Source organism: Danio rerio, chromosome 19 (assembly GCF_049306965.1).
Source record: "Danio rerio strain Tuebingen ecotype United States chromosome 19, GRCz12tu, whole genome shotgun sequence".
Classification (NCBI taxonomy): domain Eukaryota; kingdom Metazoa; phylum Chordata; class Actinopteri; order Cypriniformes; family Danionidae; genus Danio; species Danio rerio.
The window spans coordinates 47507501-47526869 of record NC_133194.1 but is presented as its reverse complement, the minus strand read 5'-3'; the positions used below and the strand labels follow the sequence as shown (position 1 = coordinate 47526869).

The window sequence follows — 19369 nt, the reverse complement described above, 5'->3', positions numbered from 1 at the left end:
ATGTTCACAATTCAATATGTATCACGATATCTGGAATAAAAATTGAAAATTAAACTGAAATGCAAATTTTACCACGTAAACTATTTTTTATGTATTTCTTTTGTTTCAACTTGTTAAACTGAACCTTCTTTAAGAAAATAAATTAAACGGGCCTGTCTCTGGAAAATAAAACAATTTAAAAACTTCTTAAAAAATATTGAAATGACAGAGACAAAATTAAGGAACAATTTAAGTAAAGGTGCAAAAAATTAAGCTTTCTATTCAATTGAATTTAACAGTAAGAGCTTTAAGCCTTTGCTTGGTCACTTGCGTTTTTTGTGTGTGCAAAAAAAAATCCACATTTCCAGGTATTTAATTCATATTTAATTAAATTCATTTAGAGATATCTCTAATTACAATTGTGACTAGTCAAAACACATTTAGAGATATCTGCAAATATTTTTCAATGGAAGTCAATGGAGGAATATGACTAGTCATAATATATTTGCAGATATCTCCAATCTGATTTTGTACTAGTACAATTGTAATTGCAGATATCTCTAATTGTCATTCTGACTAGTCGAATTATAATTATGACTAGTCAAAATATAATTAGAGATATCTCTAAATATATATATATGGATAGTCAGAACAAAGGTTTAAATGCTAAAACGGCTTGCCATACGCGCGCGTCTATCATCCGCCCTCTGTAGTAACAGCTCACAGTCAGCTCATGTCATGTGTGATTTTGCGGCAGGAACATTATATGAAGACAGAATGATATTTTAGGGTGAATTGTACCTTATAAATACAGTATGTGACTCTTTCAACACCATTAGTAGGTATCCATGTCACTGTGCAAAGTATGTAAATCACTGTGAAAACTTTAAAACTTAGGATGTTTGACCCAGTATGCGTGTCAAAAAGCGGACGAGTCTACAGCAATGACTGTTCAACCGAAATTTAGAGAGGATGGGCCATCCTCTATTTCAGCTCCACTCATCTCGGTCTGCTAACATTACTGCTGCTGCAATCTGAACTCACGTGCGACAGCAGGTGGAACGTAGCTCACACGTAAACAGCTCAACTAATAAGAGAAAACGGACGTCATATCGTAATCAAATCGTCATAACGCCACGATGCATATCGAGACATTTTTGCATCGCAATAAATCGTACGACAATAAATCGTTACACCCCTAGTGGCTTAGGAATCGTCTGATTGGTGAATCATAAATTGGATAATGCAGGACCAGCCGCAAGCAATCATTAACACATGATCCTCTCGAAGTTTATTAATAAGTAAACGTATGGATCCTCTATATGTAAACACTTGCAATTAAATGGGAAGAGTCAGTATGTTTATATTTTTGTACAGTAATTATATAGTACAGACTCACTTTCTCTTTAAATTTATCCACAATGTATGCTCTCTCTCTCTCGCTCGCTCTCTTCCTCTGTGTGTGTGTGTGTGTGTCTGTGTGTGGGAGCGAAAGAGAGGAAGAGAGAGAGAAAGATAACAGTAATGATATGGCTCCGCTCCAGCCTGTGAAGGCCATTAAAGTGTGATTCATGTGGCCATGTCCTTTAATGACATCTCCAGTTAGTCATCAATAAAGTGAGACAGATGTAGGATGAAGATGGAGCGTTTTGATGGGTGGAGGGTTGGGGTTAGAATGACCTCTGTCCTCTGTTGCAGCACCACGCCGATTCACGACACACACTGCTCACACACACATACACAAACGACTATGTGTTTTCCCTGTCAGAATGCGGAGTGTGTGTACTCACCGCCCCTCGGAAGTGTCTAGGGAGCATGATAGCCATATCTGACCCCGCCTGCACTCCGTGAGTAATGGTGGACTAAGTGTTAAGGTGCTCGCCGTGCGTTAAATGTCCCCGGCGCCATGCCTCAGAATGGCAAAGTATTAGATCAGTGACCTTGGTAGTGCATTATGAGCTCTCTGAAAGTTTTATACTCCGGCAGGTAAAATATTGACTATCCAAACATCTACTTTCACAGCCTAAACAGGCAGATCTTTCAGACTCACGGTGACGGCAGGATCTGTCATTGTTCACCTGCTTGCATGACTGTACTGTAGCTTCTAGACAGATGCTGTAGATATTAGGGGTTTAAGTCTACAATCTGATGGATTAATGATTGGGTGGGGTGGCACGGTGGCTCAGTGGTCAGCACTGTCGCCTAGCAGTAAGAGGGTCGCCGGTTCAAGTCTCGGCTGGGTCAGTTGGCATTTCTGTGTGGAGTTTGCATGTTCTCCCCATGTTGGCGTGGGTTTCCTCCGGGTGCTCCGCTTTCCTCCACAGCCCAAACACATGCGTGATTGTACACATTGGTGATTGCAGTGCATGATTATGTATGGGTGTTTCCCAGTACTTGGTTGTGGCTGGAAGGCATTATTGGAAGGCATATGCTGGAATAGTTGTCGGTTCATTCTACTGTGGCGAACACTGATAACTATGGGACTAAGCTGAAGGAAAATTAATGAATGAATAATGAATGCGTGGACTAAACTGTTGAATCTTTGAGGGGTCTACAGGGTCACATGATCAAAAGTAGATTTGTTTGTTCAATATTAATTGAGGTCTGGCTTGTATCATTCGAATCTTCAGCTCAAAAGGACAAACAAAAGACATTGTTCAGTTTTTATTACAGGATTAGATGATTTTTATGTATTTATTTTTATTTTTTTGCAAACATCGCTAAGGATTTTATTTTAAACACAGCAAAACTAGTGTTGCACAAATCTCTAGATTGAACTTGCTAAATAAATACATAAATAAAAAAAAACTAACAAACAAACAAACAAACAAACAAACAAACATATATTAAATCAAATAAATTAAAAAAATTAAATTATGTAAAACCTCTTGGACAACTATAACAGTGTCTTTTATACATCTTCAGGGGTCAAAATTTACCCCAAAGCCTATAATTTCTGAATAAATAATTCAAATAGTGTTAAAAAAATATAAAAATAAAATAAAAAATAAAATAATATAGTAAAAAAAAAAGAAGTCAAAATAAAATTAAATAAAATTAAATTAAATTAAATTAAATTAAAACCCTTTGACAGCTATACGGTCATTTATAAAACTTGTGTGGACAAAATAAACCCTAAAGCCTATAATCTCTGTATAAATAAATAAAATAAAGTAAAAAAATTAAAAAATAAATAATAATAATAATAAAAATAAAAAATTCAAAAATGAAATAATAAAGTCATAACATTTTTAATTTAATTTAATTTAATTTAATTTAATTTAATTTAATTTAATTTAATTTAAACCCTTCGACAGCTATAACAGGGTGATATATAAAACTTGCGTGGGCTAAATATATCCCAAAGCCTATCATTTCTAAATGAAGAATTAAAACCTAACCAATGCAACTTATGAGTCTAATAAAAGCATGCAGACTTTTATAGAGAGCAGGATCTAGATGGTGCATTAACTCATAAAGGTTAAAAAAAAAATGCATTGCTCAAAATGTTGGGTTTGACAGACTTGATAAATAAAATATATAAATCAGTATTAAATATGCAACCCTGTCAGTTCTTCTTTGCATGCATATATATTTTTGGAAGTAACCAAAAACACTTTGTATGGGTCAAAATATTTTTTTTTTTTTCAAAATCATTAGAATATTAAGCAAAAATCATGTTCGTTATTAGTAATATCCATTACTCAGCACTTAATTTGGGCAACTTTAAAGGTGATTTTTTTTTTTTTAATCCTCAGTTTCCAAATTTTCAAATATTTATATCTCAGCCATGTTATTTTCTCCTAACTGTGTATAATATATATATATATATATATATATATATATATATATATATATATATATATATATATATATATATATATATATATAAATATATATATATATATATATATATATATATATATATATATATATATATATATATATATATATATATATATATATATATAGAAAGTTTATTTATTTAGCTTTCAGATGATGTGCAAATCAAAATTTGGCAGCACAATGGCCTCACCATGGAAAGTCGCTGTCTTGAGTCCCGACTGGGCCAGTTGGCATTTTTGTGTGGAGTTTGCATGTTTGCTTGTGTTGGCGTGTGTTTCCTCCGGATGCTCCGGTGTCCCCCAAAGTTGATAGACATCCTGTATATGTACATTAGGGGAATGAAATTGGTGGTAGTGTATGAGTGTGTGTGTGATTAAGTGTGTATGGAAGGGTGTCTGGGAGGGTATCCGCTGTGTAAAACATATGCTGATATGGTTGGTGGTTCATTCCGCTGTGGCAACCTCTGAAATAGAGACTAAGCCGAAGAAAAATGAATGAATACAAGTATAATTCAAAGTATAATTTACTTTAGTTAAGTAGTTTTGACCTCTGCTGTTTATCTATAACTGCTTTTAAATGGCCTCAAAGCACTGTTATTTACTGCTCTGTATTTATTCTAAATGTTTGTAGTTGTCTTTGTTAAACTGCGACGTCCTAAAGTCGTTTCCTTCATGTCTTTCCAGGCTCTCCGGCATGAATGTCCCATCTCCTATTGTTAGCAACAAGAACTGGCTGAGACTTCACTTTGTTACTGACAGCAACCATCGATACAAAGGCTTCAGCGCTCATTATCAAGGTAAGGGGCTCGCTGTCTGGCTGCAAACGCATGGTTTCCATGGCTATCTCTGTAGGGAAAGTTTATCATGTCCTCTCTGGATTATTAATTTGGTGGTAGCATTACAGGTTTAGAAATTTTGAGTTAAACACAATTTGACATTAATTATCACTTTGTTTCAAATGTCTAATTAATGCAAGATATTTCAAACTGTGCTGATGAACTGCTGAATCCGAACAAAAGTGATGTTTTTGTTGCCAATGCTTGAATGCCTCTTTCCTTTTTCGGTTGATTTGTTTTCTTTCTATGCCGTTTCTCCAAACTAACTCATATTTCAGCAACAAATCATGTCTATTTTGTTTGTTTGTTTGTTTTTGGGGAAGGTTAGCTATCTTTCCGCTTCCTCTCATACATAACAATTGTAATAAAATGGTGGGATCTGAATGGAAAGACCTAGAACTTGAGCCCCTTTTTGAGTTATACGCTTTCATCCATAGCTATAATTTCCTCATGTGCTTGGCTGCGTACTGTGTTTTGTAAACTACTTACCACACATTTACCATAAAGCCGATTCCTGTGTCTTCACAAGCATTCGCTCAAGCGGTTCTCGAGGTCTGGAGTGAAATATGAAACTGTTTGCCAACCCTTACATACTGTATCTATGATATCTTCTAAATGAAGTGTTGTGTAATGGGATGTTTGTGTTATGATGTTCAAATATCTCTGAGCCTTAAGATGAGCAAGGAAAAAACAAACATATCTGCATGCAAAACATTATTTTGTATATACACATATTTGTTTGAATGTTATTTACTTGGCCTGTTGTAAAGCCTTTATTATAAAAAGGTCAAATTAAAATATAATTAGCTGTATAACATAGAGTGGCATATAATTCAATAGGTTTTTAGATGAATTAGTAAAAATACTAGTACTACAAAAAAAGAGATAAATATAATAATAATAATAATAATAATAATAATGATGATGATGATGATGATGATGAAGATTTAAAAAAAGTATAAGATTTAATATGTACATTTTGTCATGTAGACACATTTATTATTATTATTATTATTATTATTATTATTATTAGGTTATTTTATTTTTTCTGCAAATTTCTATTTACAATTATACATTTCTTTGTATTTTTTTTCTACACATTTCTATTAACAATTATACAACTGTTATTATTTTGGTAATATGGTAATTGTTTTTATTATTTTAAATTTTTTTCTACACATTTCTATTAATATTGTACATGTATTTAAAATTTTTTGTCTTGTTCAGCACATTTCTATTAACACTTATACAATTTTTTCTGCACATCTCTATTAACAATTAGACATTTCTTTGTATTTTTTTTCTACACCTTTCTATTAACAATTATACAACTGTTATTATTTTGGTATTTTTTCTACACATTTCTATTAGCGTTTACAAAATATATATATTTAGCATTTTTTTCTACACATTTTTATTAATAATTATAAATTTTTTTCTGCAAATGTATATTAACAATTATACAATTATTTTATTTTTTTATATTTTTTTATTTTTTCTGCACATTTCTGTTACCAGTTTAAAAAAAAATAATTATTGTTTATTGTATTTCTTCTGCACATTTCTAAAAACAGTTATATTAATATTTTTATTATTTTAATTTCTACATATTTTTATTAATAATTTTACATATATTTTAATATTTTTATTATTATTACACATTTAAATTAATAGATATCCATGTATTTTAATTATTTTTTATATTTTGTGTTTTTTCTACACATTTCTATTACCAATTGTACAATTATTATAATTATTTTTGTATTTTTCTACACATTTCTATTTAACAATTATTCAATTATTGTAAATATCTTTTTTTATTTCTACACATTTCTCTAATTAATTTAATTATAGTTTTTTGTGCTTTACACATTTATATTAATAATTGTACATGTGTTTTAATTATTTTTGTATTTTTCTACACATTTCTATTAACAATTGTTCAATTATTTTATTTTTTTTCTACACATTTCTTTTAACAATTATACAATTATTTAAAATATATTTTTGTGTATTTCACAGCAAAGCAAAATGTTTTTATATTGTTATATTTATCTTTACTGTTATTAAAAGAGCCTGTTACACTATTTTCATGCTTTATTTATTGATATTTATGTATTTTTTTGTAAACCTACTTTATTTATTTATTTATTATTATTTACTTGTTGATTTTTAATATGTTATTATTATTTTTTTTTTATGAAATTGGAGTGAGATTTAAGGTCTGCGTGCAACTAGAAAGAGACTTCAGTAAAGTCAGACTGCTTCAGTGTCCATTCCTCTAAACAGACATGCAATCATGCTAGATAATTGAAAATGCACTGGAGTTTGGCTGTAGGATTGGATTTGTTTGATTTGTGCTGATTAGAGGCGGCTTTTGTGAACTGAGCCAGACCGGAGGTTTGACTGTGAAAGAGCAGGTACCAGTGAGAAAGCAACATCTGTGCTTCAGCACAATCCAATTCAGCACACGCATTCATCTGCTCCTGTTCACATTAACCAGCTGTTGATGCAAACACTTTTCTGCAGAGATCAAAGCTGTTATTGACGGAGCTGTTTGGAGACATTACACACAAACTGAACTGGTCAACATCAGAGAAACTCAATCCAGAAATGCCCTTAAAATGGCCTGATGTGATTAGGAAAGGATAATCAATGGCTTTTAATGGATTAAAGTGCACGACGCAGAGGTAAAGAATGGCCCTATGTAAAGCTAATGATCTTTTTTTACTGCTTAGGTCAATATCATGATAATACCGTGATATCAAATTTGTTGCAATTAATTGCAAAAAAATAAATGTTGATATCGTCTAAGGCTGCACGACATTGGAAAAATCGAACATTGCGATATTTTGTTATTTTGCAATATACACTCACCGGCCACTTTATTAGGTACACCTGTCCAACTGCTTCTCAACGCAAATTTCTAATCAGCCAATCACATTCCACATGACCAAGTATACTCATCTTCTGATGGCTACTTCCAGCAGGATAACAAGCCATTTCATAAAGCACGAATCATCTCATACTGGTTTCTTGTGCATGACAATGAGTTCACTGTACTCAAATGGCCTCCACAGTCACCAGAACTCAGTCCTATAGAGCACCTTTGGGATGGAGTGGAATTGGAGATTCTCATTATAGATGTGCAGCTGACAAATCTGCAGCAACTGCATGATGCTATCATGTCAATATGGAGCAAAATCTCTGAGACATATTTCCAGTACCTTGTTGAATCTATACCAAGAAAGGATTAAGGCATTTTTTAAGGCAAAAGGGAGTCCAACTCGGTACAAGTAAGATGCACCTAATAAACTGGCCGGTGAGTGTATATTGCGTTATGAATGCAATTTTACCAGATGACTTTAATATCTCTATTAGGAAAGAATTCATAATTTTAGATTGTGATGATTCTATAGGAGAGGATAGTATGCATAACATATAAAAAAAACTATCTACAATCATAGGTAAATACAGTAGAGGTCAAAAAAGAAATGAGGTAAACAGTGTCTTATGAAGTCTAACTGTATTCTGGTACAGTAATCTAATGATCTCATGTAAAATAATACTGCATAGTCTTTGATTAAATAATTTAATAAAAATAATCACTATTAAAGTTACAAATTGTAATTTTTTTTATGCTTGAATACCTCGAAAATAATAATAATAAATACCTAATAATAAACTAAAATTCTCAAACTGGGGTACGTGTACCACTAGTGATACGCAGGCTTCCTTCTAGTAGTATGCGGAGGAATGAAATATGTCATGTACATGCTACACACATTTCAATATTTATCAAAAATGATGTATATAACATGCCATATATGACATATAGCCTATATTTCTGAGATAATCTGCCACTTTTATTTTAACTGTGCATGTGCAGAGTTGTAGCTTCTTTACTGGGCCTACTACGCTACTGTATTTCAATACTGCTCATTATGGTGGTACTTGGAGAGACAATATATTCCAAGGTGGTACTTGATGAAAAAAAGATTGAGAACCACTGATCTGAACGTTGCATGTGCTGCAGTGTAACTATTGCGAATGATCATATAGCGATATCGATGCTGAAACAGTTTATTGTGCAGCACTTATATCGTCACGCTAATTTTAACTAGTCTATGATTTGGAAAATGACCACACAATGTTCATTTGTCAAGTTAAAGACAAATGAAAAGTAGTATTTTACTCTTTAGAGTTAGTCTTGGGCAAAAGTTTTACAAGTTAAGATGTTCGCACTAGACTTATGACGTTAATTGCAACAATCAGAATCAGAAAGAGCTTTATTGCCAGGTATGTTCGGACACACGAGGAATTTGTTTTGGTGGCAGAGCTTCTACAGTGCAACAGAATTACAGAGACAGGACAAAACAGATCATAAATATATATAAAAAGCAGCAAGTAGTGAATGCAAATTTACAAATAGACAAGTGTATGTACAGGTATATTACTATTTACAACATTATATGTGCAGCTGTTATGTGCAAATTGGCATGTAAAGTGTGTTGTTAAATAAGTGTATATGTTTATAAAAGTGATTAGCAAGTAGTGATGTTGGTTCCACAATTATTATCAAGTGTTCATGAGATGGATTGCCTGAGGGAAGAAACTGTTCCTGTGTCGGGCTGTTCTGGTAAGCAGTGCTCTGTAGCCTAAACCAGAAGGTAAAAGTTCAAAGAGGCAGTGTGCTGGGTGTGAGGGGTCCAGAGTGATTTTGGCAGCCCTTTTGCTCGCTCTGGATAAGTACAGTTCTTGGGGAGTAGGGAGGGTTGTATCAGTGATTCGCTCAGCAGAGCTCAACAAGAAAATTAGATATCACGTTATAAGCTGTAAAAAAGATTACTTTATTAATAACAAAACAAAATAAACTTAAGTATTGCTTTTTTGTATGTTCAGAGTAAACAAATTTTGTAACCAATTTATTACTGTTATTTGGCGTTAAAGTCAGATTAACATTCGTTAAGACTACTACAAGTTTTTGTAGTTTTCATTGCAAGTTTAGTTAAATTAACTAATGTTTACTATTGAAGCTTTACTGCACACAGTTAAGGTACAATAATTCAATTCAATTCAGCTTTATTTGTATAGCAATTTTACAATGGAGATTGTGTCAAAGCAGTTTCACATAAATGGTCATAGTAACTGAAACCGGGTAGTTCAGTTTTTAGTGCTTAAGTTCAGTTCAGTTTGGCTCAGTTCAGTGTGGTTTAAAATCATTACTGAGAGTCCAAACACTGAAGAGCAAATTCATCAATGAGTAGCTTTTCAGATCCTGAACCATGCAAGTCAGTGGCGACAGCGGAGAGAGAAAAAAAACTTCAATTGGAGAGTGAAGAAAAAAAACCTTGAGAGAACCAGACTCAGTTCGGCATGACCATTTTAATTTCTCCGCTGGCCAAAAGTCTTGTGCAGAGCTGCAGTCTCAGCAGTGGAGGCTGGAAGATGGCCTGAGCAAAGATTCGTCTGTCCCTGGAGCGTCACTGGAATTAGTCTCATGCTCTCCCCTATGACCAACAGCGCAGCAGAAGCTCAGGATACGGCCTGGTCCCGGATATGGACACCTTGGGATCATCTCGTCGCTGGTCTTGGGTCCAATCAGTGACTCCGCATAATCTGAGGACCTCGGGATGAGTATTCCCAGGTGGAAATGGATAATAAAGAGAATAATTAGCGTAGCTGCTGTTCATATTGTATATAAACAAGATGCAGAAACTTGTCTGAAAACCCGCTAAGTGATGCATTGAGTGTATGCTTTACTAAACAGATAGGTCTTTAATCTAGTTTTGAACTGAGAGAGTGAATAGAATTTTAGCAGATCATGGAATAAGTGCAATTCAACTTATATTTGACTGCAGTTTCTAAATAAAATGAACACTAGGGGTAGTATAACGCCAACACCTTTTGTTCCTTTTCAGACTAATGATAATTAAAGGCACATATTATCAATGAATGAAGGATTATTTTCGTGCAGTTCATCGCGCAATATCAAACAAGCATTATCAATATCAAATATTTTATATAAACAATCAAATAAACATTCCAAAATAACTTTAACAGTGTCTATGATTTGTGATCGAATTCATTAGCCGTACCCACATTTGTTGTACTTGTGCTACAGAGCACAAAACAGTGCATGGTAAACAAGAGAGATAAAAGCATTGTGTAAAACTGTGGTCACAGTGCACTTTCCTCCTATGTTTGCTTCTGAAAACACTATTGCTTGTATTTATGGAAGGGTTTAGCGCAGTAATTCGTTAGCTGATCTGCATGACAAGCCCCGCCTTCTCCTGTATGTGTACAAGAAAGACTTGTATCTGAAATGTACAACAAAACATACCCCAAGTAAAGTATTTCAGATATATTAACATTTAAACAGCGCCCTCTAGTGGATTAGTGCAACGAAATGTACACGAAGCAACGTATCCTCTGTTTGGTTGTATACTTGTTTAAATATAGGCTTTGTTAGCCTTCTTAGTGCTGCATATTTAATATTTTAATTGTTTTTTTTCTATGAAGGATGATTAGTTAATGGTGCTGCTTATGGGATGATGTCTTCATTTGTTTTCTGGAGACTGCAATGGATTCCTGGTCTGCAGTGAAAGTGAGTGTGAGTTTCTGAAAGTGACCTTGCTCCTCTGTTCCTCCTTCACTGGACATTTGTTGATTCACTGACCGCAGGGAACCAGAGCAAATGTAAATCCTGTGGAAAGAGTGTGACACGGCTTTTCTTCTGTGACTGAAGCCCAGACGCGCCGCTGCTTCAGTGCTGCTGCGTGTAAAGCTGACTAGTAAAGGTCTGACATTCACAAGATCTCATCAAATTCTCAATATGCCACGACAGCTCTGACCAGCAGCTGAACTGAGGGAATGATTATATTGCAGAGGAAATAATGAGTCACAGTCGCACTTACAACTGCTGAAATAGTGAGGCAGAGATTGAAGTTTCCTTCTTAAATGTCCATCGAACCACACACACACACACAATAATAATAATAATAATAATACATATAATAATTACAGTATACCTTTACAGAAGGGTTAGAAATTCACAGTTTAATATTACTTATTCAGACAACTTATTTAAAATGAGCTGAATCATAACAATTCTTGATTTATTTTGGGACAACTTGATTGTTTTATGTACAATCCATTTAGATTTGTAACAGCAAATAAGTTAAATTAATACGTTGCGATAATATAAAGGAAACATGTGGAATATATATTATATTATATTATATTATATTATATTATATTATATTATATTATATTATATTATATTATAATATATTATATTAATTATATTATATTATATTATATTAATTATATTATATTATATAATTAATATAATATAATATAATATAATATAATTAATATAATATAATATAATTAATATAATATAATACAATACAATACAATACAATATAATATAATATAATATAATATAATATAATTAATATAATATAATTACTAAAATATTATATAATATAATTAATATTATATTATATTATATTATATTATATTATATTATATTATATTATATTATATTATATTATATTATTCATTCATTCATTCATTTTCTTGTCGGCTTAGTCCCTTTATTAATCCGGGATCACCAAAGCGGAATAACCGCCAATTTATCCAGCGTGTTTTTACGCAGCAGATGCCCTTTCAGCTGCAACCCATCTCTGGGAAACATCCATACACACTCACACACACTCATACACTACGGATAATTTAGCCTTCCCAATTCACCTGTACCGCATGTCTTTGGACTGTGGGGGAAACCGGAGCACCTGGACGAACCCCACGCGAACTCAGGGAGAACATGCAAACTCCACACAGATATATTATATTATATTATATTATATTATATTATATTATATTATATTATATTATATTATATTATATTATATTATATTTTATTATGTTTATTATATTATATTATATTATATTATATTATATTATATTATATTATATTATATTATATTATATTATATTATATTATATTATGCCCCTAGTGCATAGACAGCAGCAGCTTGTTTCCGTGCTTATCTTGCGAGATTGAAACTTCTTACTGTGTGAAGAGTACGATTTTCTTCAACCACCAGAGCATCTCAATAAGCAGAGTAGTTTGCATGTACAGATGGTGGTGGTGTCAGATTCACGATGCACACTCCTCCTTCAAGCACAAGTCATTTAGAGGTGAGCGTCATAATGAAGAATAATCCGGCATACGTCATATAAACTGGGGCAAAGAGCCTGGCAAAGGGCCAGATAAGCCCTCTTTCATAACGGCATAAGAATTGCAAATGTGCAAATGGACTTCTTCTACCAAACGAAGTCTTTTGATGACACAGCAAGCACTTTAAGACACTTGTCATAGTAAGTCAGTTGGAAGTGGAGCTTAAAATCTGTGGCCACAGATCTTTTAAGTGAATGTTATAGTTCTTTAGCTTAAAAATTATATCTGGGTATCTGGGGATATATACTCTTATCTAGATTAGTAATATCTAATAATAGTATTTATTAATTAATTAAATAACTTTTATCTTTATTTCATCCAAATTTTTAAATAAATAAATAAATATATATATATATATATATATATATATATATATATATATATATATATATATATATTTATTTATTTAAAAACTTGGATGAAATAAAGATAAAAGTTATTTAATTAATTAATAAATACTATTATTAGATATTACTAATCTAGATAAGAGTATATATATATATATAATATATAATATTATTATATTATTATAACTATCCTTATAAATAAACTGCACAGTTGCAATCTAAACAACAATATTCTCGAAAAAAAAAAAAACTCAAAAGTACATTATAACAGCTGCTATATCTATCTATAATAATTATAAATATTTATAATTTCTGAGAGAGCCCGTCGGCGTCCATTAGCCAGTAATACTGAGCATGCCAAAGATGGTTGCCATTGTCTTTTTACAAGCTGGCGGCAGGACTGCATAATAAGCCCTTAGAAGATTAAACAGCGTAATTTCTAACTACTGCTGATCAAATCATTATTAAACTGGTAAGTGATATTCTAAGTCGATCTCTCTCTTTTGTATGTTGTAGTACTGTATTCATACCATATAATTGTATTGTATTGGGTGTAAAATGGGACTCGGATATAAGGAATGCGAGTTGTGTTGGCAGAAACAAAGAAGAAATGTCCGCATGTGTTTAGCGATTTTCCTTATCGCAAACACAACAGTAATCTGGTAGTGATTGCGCTGCTTTTTTCAGGGTTAATTGTCATATGCCACCGAGAAATGAAATCACCTGTTTTGTCATCACTTTAGACATTACGACAGAGAATCGATAGTGAATTAGTAACGGCTTCTGCTGTTCTGATGTCAGCTACAGTTTTGAATGAATGGAGGAAGAAAGTAGTTCCTAATACAAAAGGGTTTTAGACTCTCCTTGTTGGGTTTTCTTTTTACGTACAAGATTGTGGCATCAAGCTTTTGTATAAACGCAATATCACACTCTTAGCAGTACTATATGGCGGTATACACACATGCCTTCAACCAGTGCTGATATACAGCCATATTGCATTGCTATTTGTGATATATATATATATATATATATATATATATATATATATGAAAATAATATGAAAATAAAATATTGTTAATTTAATTTACATTTTTTATTTAATTTAATAATTTAATTTAATTTTATTAAATTTTATTTAATTTTATTTTATTTAATTTTATTTAATTTTATTTCATTTATGGCGGTTCATTCTGCTGTGGCTACCCCAGATTAATAAAGGGACTAAGCTGACAAGAAAATCAATGAATTTTATTTTTATTTTATTTTATTTTATTTTATTTCAGTGAAAAATATCCAGTGGTCTTTTAATTTTCCACGGCTGTATATCCATATTGTCAGTACATCATAAATTGAATTCTGCCTCAGTGCATCTTGTCAGAATATCTTTAAATCCAGGCTAATGGAGTTCAGGCTTAAACTCTGGCTTCAATGTCTTTTGGATCTGTGCCTGAACATTAAGCTTTAGGCAAAAACAAGTTGACATGCAGTCTAAGCACACACACCATTGTCTCAGTTTTCAGCACCAGAGAGAAGTCCCAGAACTTCTTAATATTTCAGTGCCAAACGGCCCATCACCATCTGTGCTAGCAATCTAGCTTTAAATACAGTACACATTAACTGCATTACAATGTCAAATGCAATTAGTCAAAAGTATAAGAAGAATCAACAAAATTCAATGACTGATTAGTAAATAAGCATCATTGCATTCAAGCATTTAGTAATTGATTATTAATAAACAAAATGTATGATATAGGCCATGAGCTGATGTGTAAAATGTTTTTAATGTCACTTCACTTTATTAGTCTGTTTATTTAAATATTGAATCTTAAGTATTGCTCAGAAAAACAGAAAACCATGCATAGAAAACAGTAAAAACAGTCAAAAGAACAGCAGAATCAGTATTTTTAGAGCTGAAATTCCCCTTCGCTTCTGCTCTAAAAATGCTCGAGCTGCTGCTAAGTGGAAAGAAAATATCCTCAAATCAGTCATCTATTATCTAGTTATTTTAACACCGCAGTCTAATTGATATCCAGACCAGACTAAATACGCATGAAGAGCCTCTCAGAATCATCGAAGAACAACAGCAGGATGATGTTAATGACTTTAAAGAGGGAAATCAAAACATGCTTCGACTGTAGAGCGATTAATAATTCACATTTATATCATAGTGCGCACCTAGCCGTGGACTATTTCTTACACGATTCTCTGGACGGAGCAAAAGTATCTTCTTTTCTGCTCGGCTGTGTTTATAAATGTTTGCTCATATATAAGAAACCTAAGGGTGCAGAGAAGACTTCGTTGTTGTTGTATAGATTATTCACAGAGGCAGAAATAATAACCAAAGCTGCCCTTGAGCTGCGGCGGCTCATCAAACCGCACAATTTAAGAACGCAAACAGTATTTATCTCACCTTATAGGTCATTTACAGCTTTATTTCTCTCCTGCTTCGATGACTACAGTAAATACAAGAGGTGTGAAATGCACGTTTTATTGTGATTGAGTTTTGCGCTTTGCAAAGGTCAGTAGAGTGCAACAGTTGGTTTCTGGGAGTGAAATCTCGTTCTCCATAGGGAAATAGAGTTCTAATAATACTTCATAAAACTTTATAGAAAGATCCGCTGTGAGCTTTGAGGTTGTAAATGGATCGTATATGTATTCTCTGAACACATCTGTTGATGTTAATTTAACAATTTTAGTTTTTTAATTGACACGTTTAACAGAAGAATTATATTTTGGTTGGAGTATACACTAGGGGTGTAACGATACACTCAGCTCACGATACAATGTGTATCACGATATAATGTTCACGATTTGATATGCATCATGATATTTGGAATAAAAATTTAAAAATTATACTGAAATTAAAATTTTATATATAAAAATTAAATTGCCAAGTAAACTATTTTTGATGTATTTCTTTGGTTTCAACTTCTTTCATTTAAACTGAACCTTTTTTAAGAAAATAAATTAAATAGGCCTGTCTCTGGAAAAAAAAATTAAATTTAAAAGCTTTTTATAATATATTATTGACATGTGTTACGATCCTTGATGGCAATTTGTCTAGGTCAGTGGTTCTCAAATGTTTTTCATCAAGTACCACCTTAGAAAAAAGTTGTCTTTGCTAGTACCACCATAATGAGCAGTATTGAAATACAGTAGCGTATTAGGTCCAGTAAAGCAGCTAAAGCTCTGTACAGTTCAAAAACGAGGCATTTTAGTTCCTAATATTAAGAACATTTAAATTAAAACATGCTTTTAAAAGTTAAAAATGAAAGGTTACTGTTCTTAAAAAGAAAAAAAAAAAAGAAAAAAGGTTTATCAGCACCTGGAAATGTTGCCTGGACCTCATAAATATAGGCTTCATGTCATCATATTCATATATAAATCATTTTTGATTATTTATTTAAATATATGTAGCATGTACATATGACATATTTGATTCATCCGCGTACCACTAGAAGGAAGCCCACGTACCACTAGTGGTACACGTACCACAGTTTGAGAACCACTGGTCTAGGGTATTAAAAGGAGTAACATGAAGATGACCAAAGTATAAACTGATGTTGAAGAATGGCAAAAGAAAACACTAAACAACAAATTAGCACCGCAAAAGATTTATTGCTCCCACATTATTTACAATATTTACAAACAATAAGATAAAGTTGAAAAGAACCAAGACAAATAGGAGAGGGAACTGAAGTTTGCGCATGGAAATCAAGGAAATAAATATAACAAAAACATTCCCTTAATCTCCTCCCCAATCCACGAAACAAGAAAATAACAATGTGAAAAGAAAAGTCTTCAGCGCAAAGCGCCCTGAACTTACTCTAACTAATAAATAAAAATACAAAATTAGCGCACTTCGCTAACTAGTATGTCTATACATCAATAATCCTGCGTGCAAATATGTATGTCACGTGACTTACTATGTTGTTCCAGATCTCCCTTGTCAAGTCACAAAAGGTTTTGAATAGAGCATTAGCGGGCTATAGATGTAGAAACACTCGTCAGAACTCTCAAACAAATCTCACTCAAAGTCATCAGTTACTAACTCAGTCAACATCAATAAATCTTAATCAAAGTACACATCAGTAGCAGCGACAACGCACACGGACACCACCAAACAGACAACACGCCAAAACAACAACAGCTGATTTCTCCCCGTTGCCGCTTCCGTTTTTAAAGGGCTCTGCAACGTACGCGATTGGCAGAGAGAGAAGTCATCGTCACTAGGTTGATTAGGATTGGCAGTCCTGTCAGCCAATAGTGCTCCAAAGTAGGCGGTACCTGAGAAAATGACAGGGCTGGTACAGAGAGAGAGAGAGAGAGACAGAAAGAATACACGCAGCAAAACTGTGCAGTTCGTAACACATGACAGAGACAAAATTAAGGAACAATTTTAGTAAAGGTGCAAAAATAAAAAATAACTCTCTGTTCAATTGAATTTAACAGTAAGAGCTTAAGGCTTTGCTTGGTCATTTGCATTTTTGTGTGTGCAAAAAATAAAAAACATCTTCATTTCCAGGTAGTCAGCTGTTCTATAAGATAATCCTGAACTTATGTGTATGAGAGGTTTTTATGGATGGCTCATGGCTGTCCTCATGTTGTTCATGATGAGTGACAGGGTGGCCGTCCTTTCTTTACACAGGACAGTTGTGGCTATTTTCAGCGATTTAGGCAAGTTTACTATTTATTCGGCATCGCTAATGTCGTCGATATCAAGTGTATCATGCTGATCGTGCATGATACACTTGAGTTATGATTACGACAAGCATTAACCCTTTTGAGTATAGAGGTACACAAAAATGCACGTCAACATGATACACTTGATATCGACGACATCAGCGACGCCGAAGAAATAGTAAACCTGTTTAAACCACTGAAAAGGGCCACGACTGTCCTGACTGATTAAAAGACGACCAGTCTGTCACTCATTGTGCCCAACATGAAGACAGTCATCCATAAAAACCTCTCAGACAGATATAAATAAGTTCAGGATTATGTTATAGAACTGCTGACTACTTATAAATGTAGATTATTATTATTATTTTTTTTTTGCACACAAAAAACGCAAGTGACCAAGCAAGGCCTTAAGCTCTTACTGTTAAATTCAATTGAATAGAAAGCTATTATTTGAATAGAAAGCTATTATTATTTTTGCACCTTTACTTAAATTGTTCCTTAATTTTGTCTCTGTCATTTTAATTATATTTTATAAAAAGTTTAAAAATTGTTTTATTTTCCAGAGACAGGCCTATTTAATTAATTTTCTTAAAGAATGTTCAGTTTAAATTAAAGAAGTTGAAACAAAATAAATGCATAAAAAATAGTTTACTTGGCAATTAAAAAAAAACATTTTTAATAAAATTTGCATTTCAGTTTCATTTTCAATTTTTATTCCAAATACCGTGATACATATTGAATTATGAACATTAAGGGTGTAACAATATTGTAAATGCCGTCACACCGCAATAGTAATTTTTTTCAATATTACCGTAGGCACATGACTCAATAAAACTATATTTCTGAGAAATGTTTGCTTAGGCGAATGAAGTGAACGGGAGGTAGCGGGAACTACAACTCCCATCAGCCTAGGCATGGCCATCATCCTTTGCGGTCTGTTGTCGCTACAGATCCAGTAATGCGGAAATGGAGTGTGTTTTTAGTAGCGGGGAAGAAAAAGAACTGGAAATGATCGAACCTAAAGCGGGTTTTAAATCGGATGTGTGGAAGCATTTCAGTTTCTTTCTAAAAAAAATACGAAAAAGGAGAAAAGGTGACAGACAAAGAAAAAAACAGTATGCAGGCACTGCCAGACTGTGGTGAAATTTAAGTCGGGGAATACGACTAAAAACATTCATGGGGACTGCAGAACACAGCACACTTGTTAAATTTGATGTAGACATTGACTTGTACAGGAAAGAGACCTCTATCTCACTCATGGCTTGTCCTCTCAAGTGGTGGAAAGACAATGCACAACGTTACCCACTGCTGTCAACCTTGGCTAAATCATATCTCTCTGTCCCAGAAACCTCAGTCCCAAATGAGAGGGGTTTTTTTCTGTTGCAGGGGACATTGTAAATGCCCAGAGATACCAGCTTTTACCAGATTATA

The 19369-nt window shown here is 33.0% G+C and overlaps 1 protein-coding gene across 9 annotated transcripts in view; it reads left to right on the top strand.

Moving 5' to 3' along the window:
• The window catches only part of csmd3b (CUB and Sushi multiple domains 3b), a 990558-nt gene that overhangs the window by 424161 nt on the left and 547028 nt on the right, over positions 1-19369 (top strand). For all 9 annotated transcript variants that reach the window (XR_012395232.1, XM_068215335.2, XM_017352314.4 and 6 more), the window contains one exon: positions 4509-4621. Coding sequence is in view for 8 of the 9 variants with exons in the window: in XM_068215335.2 (XP_068071436.1) it covers positions 4509-4621 (113 nt within the window). In the remaining variant the exon portion in view is untranslated. The remainder of the gene's footprint in view (positions 1-4508; positions 4622-19369) is intronic.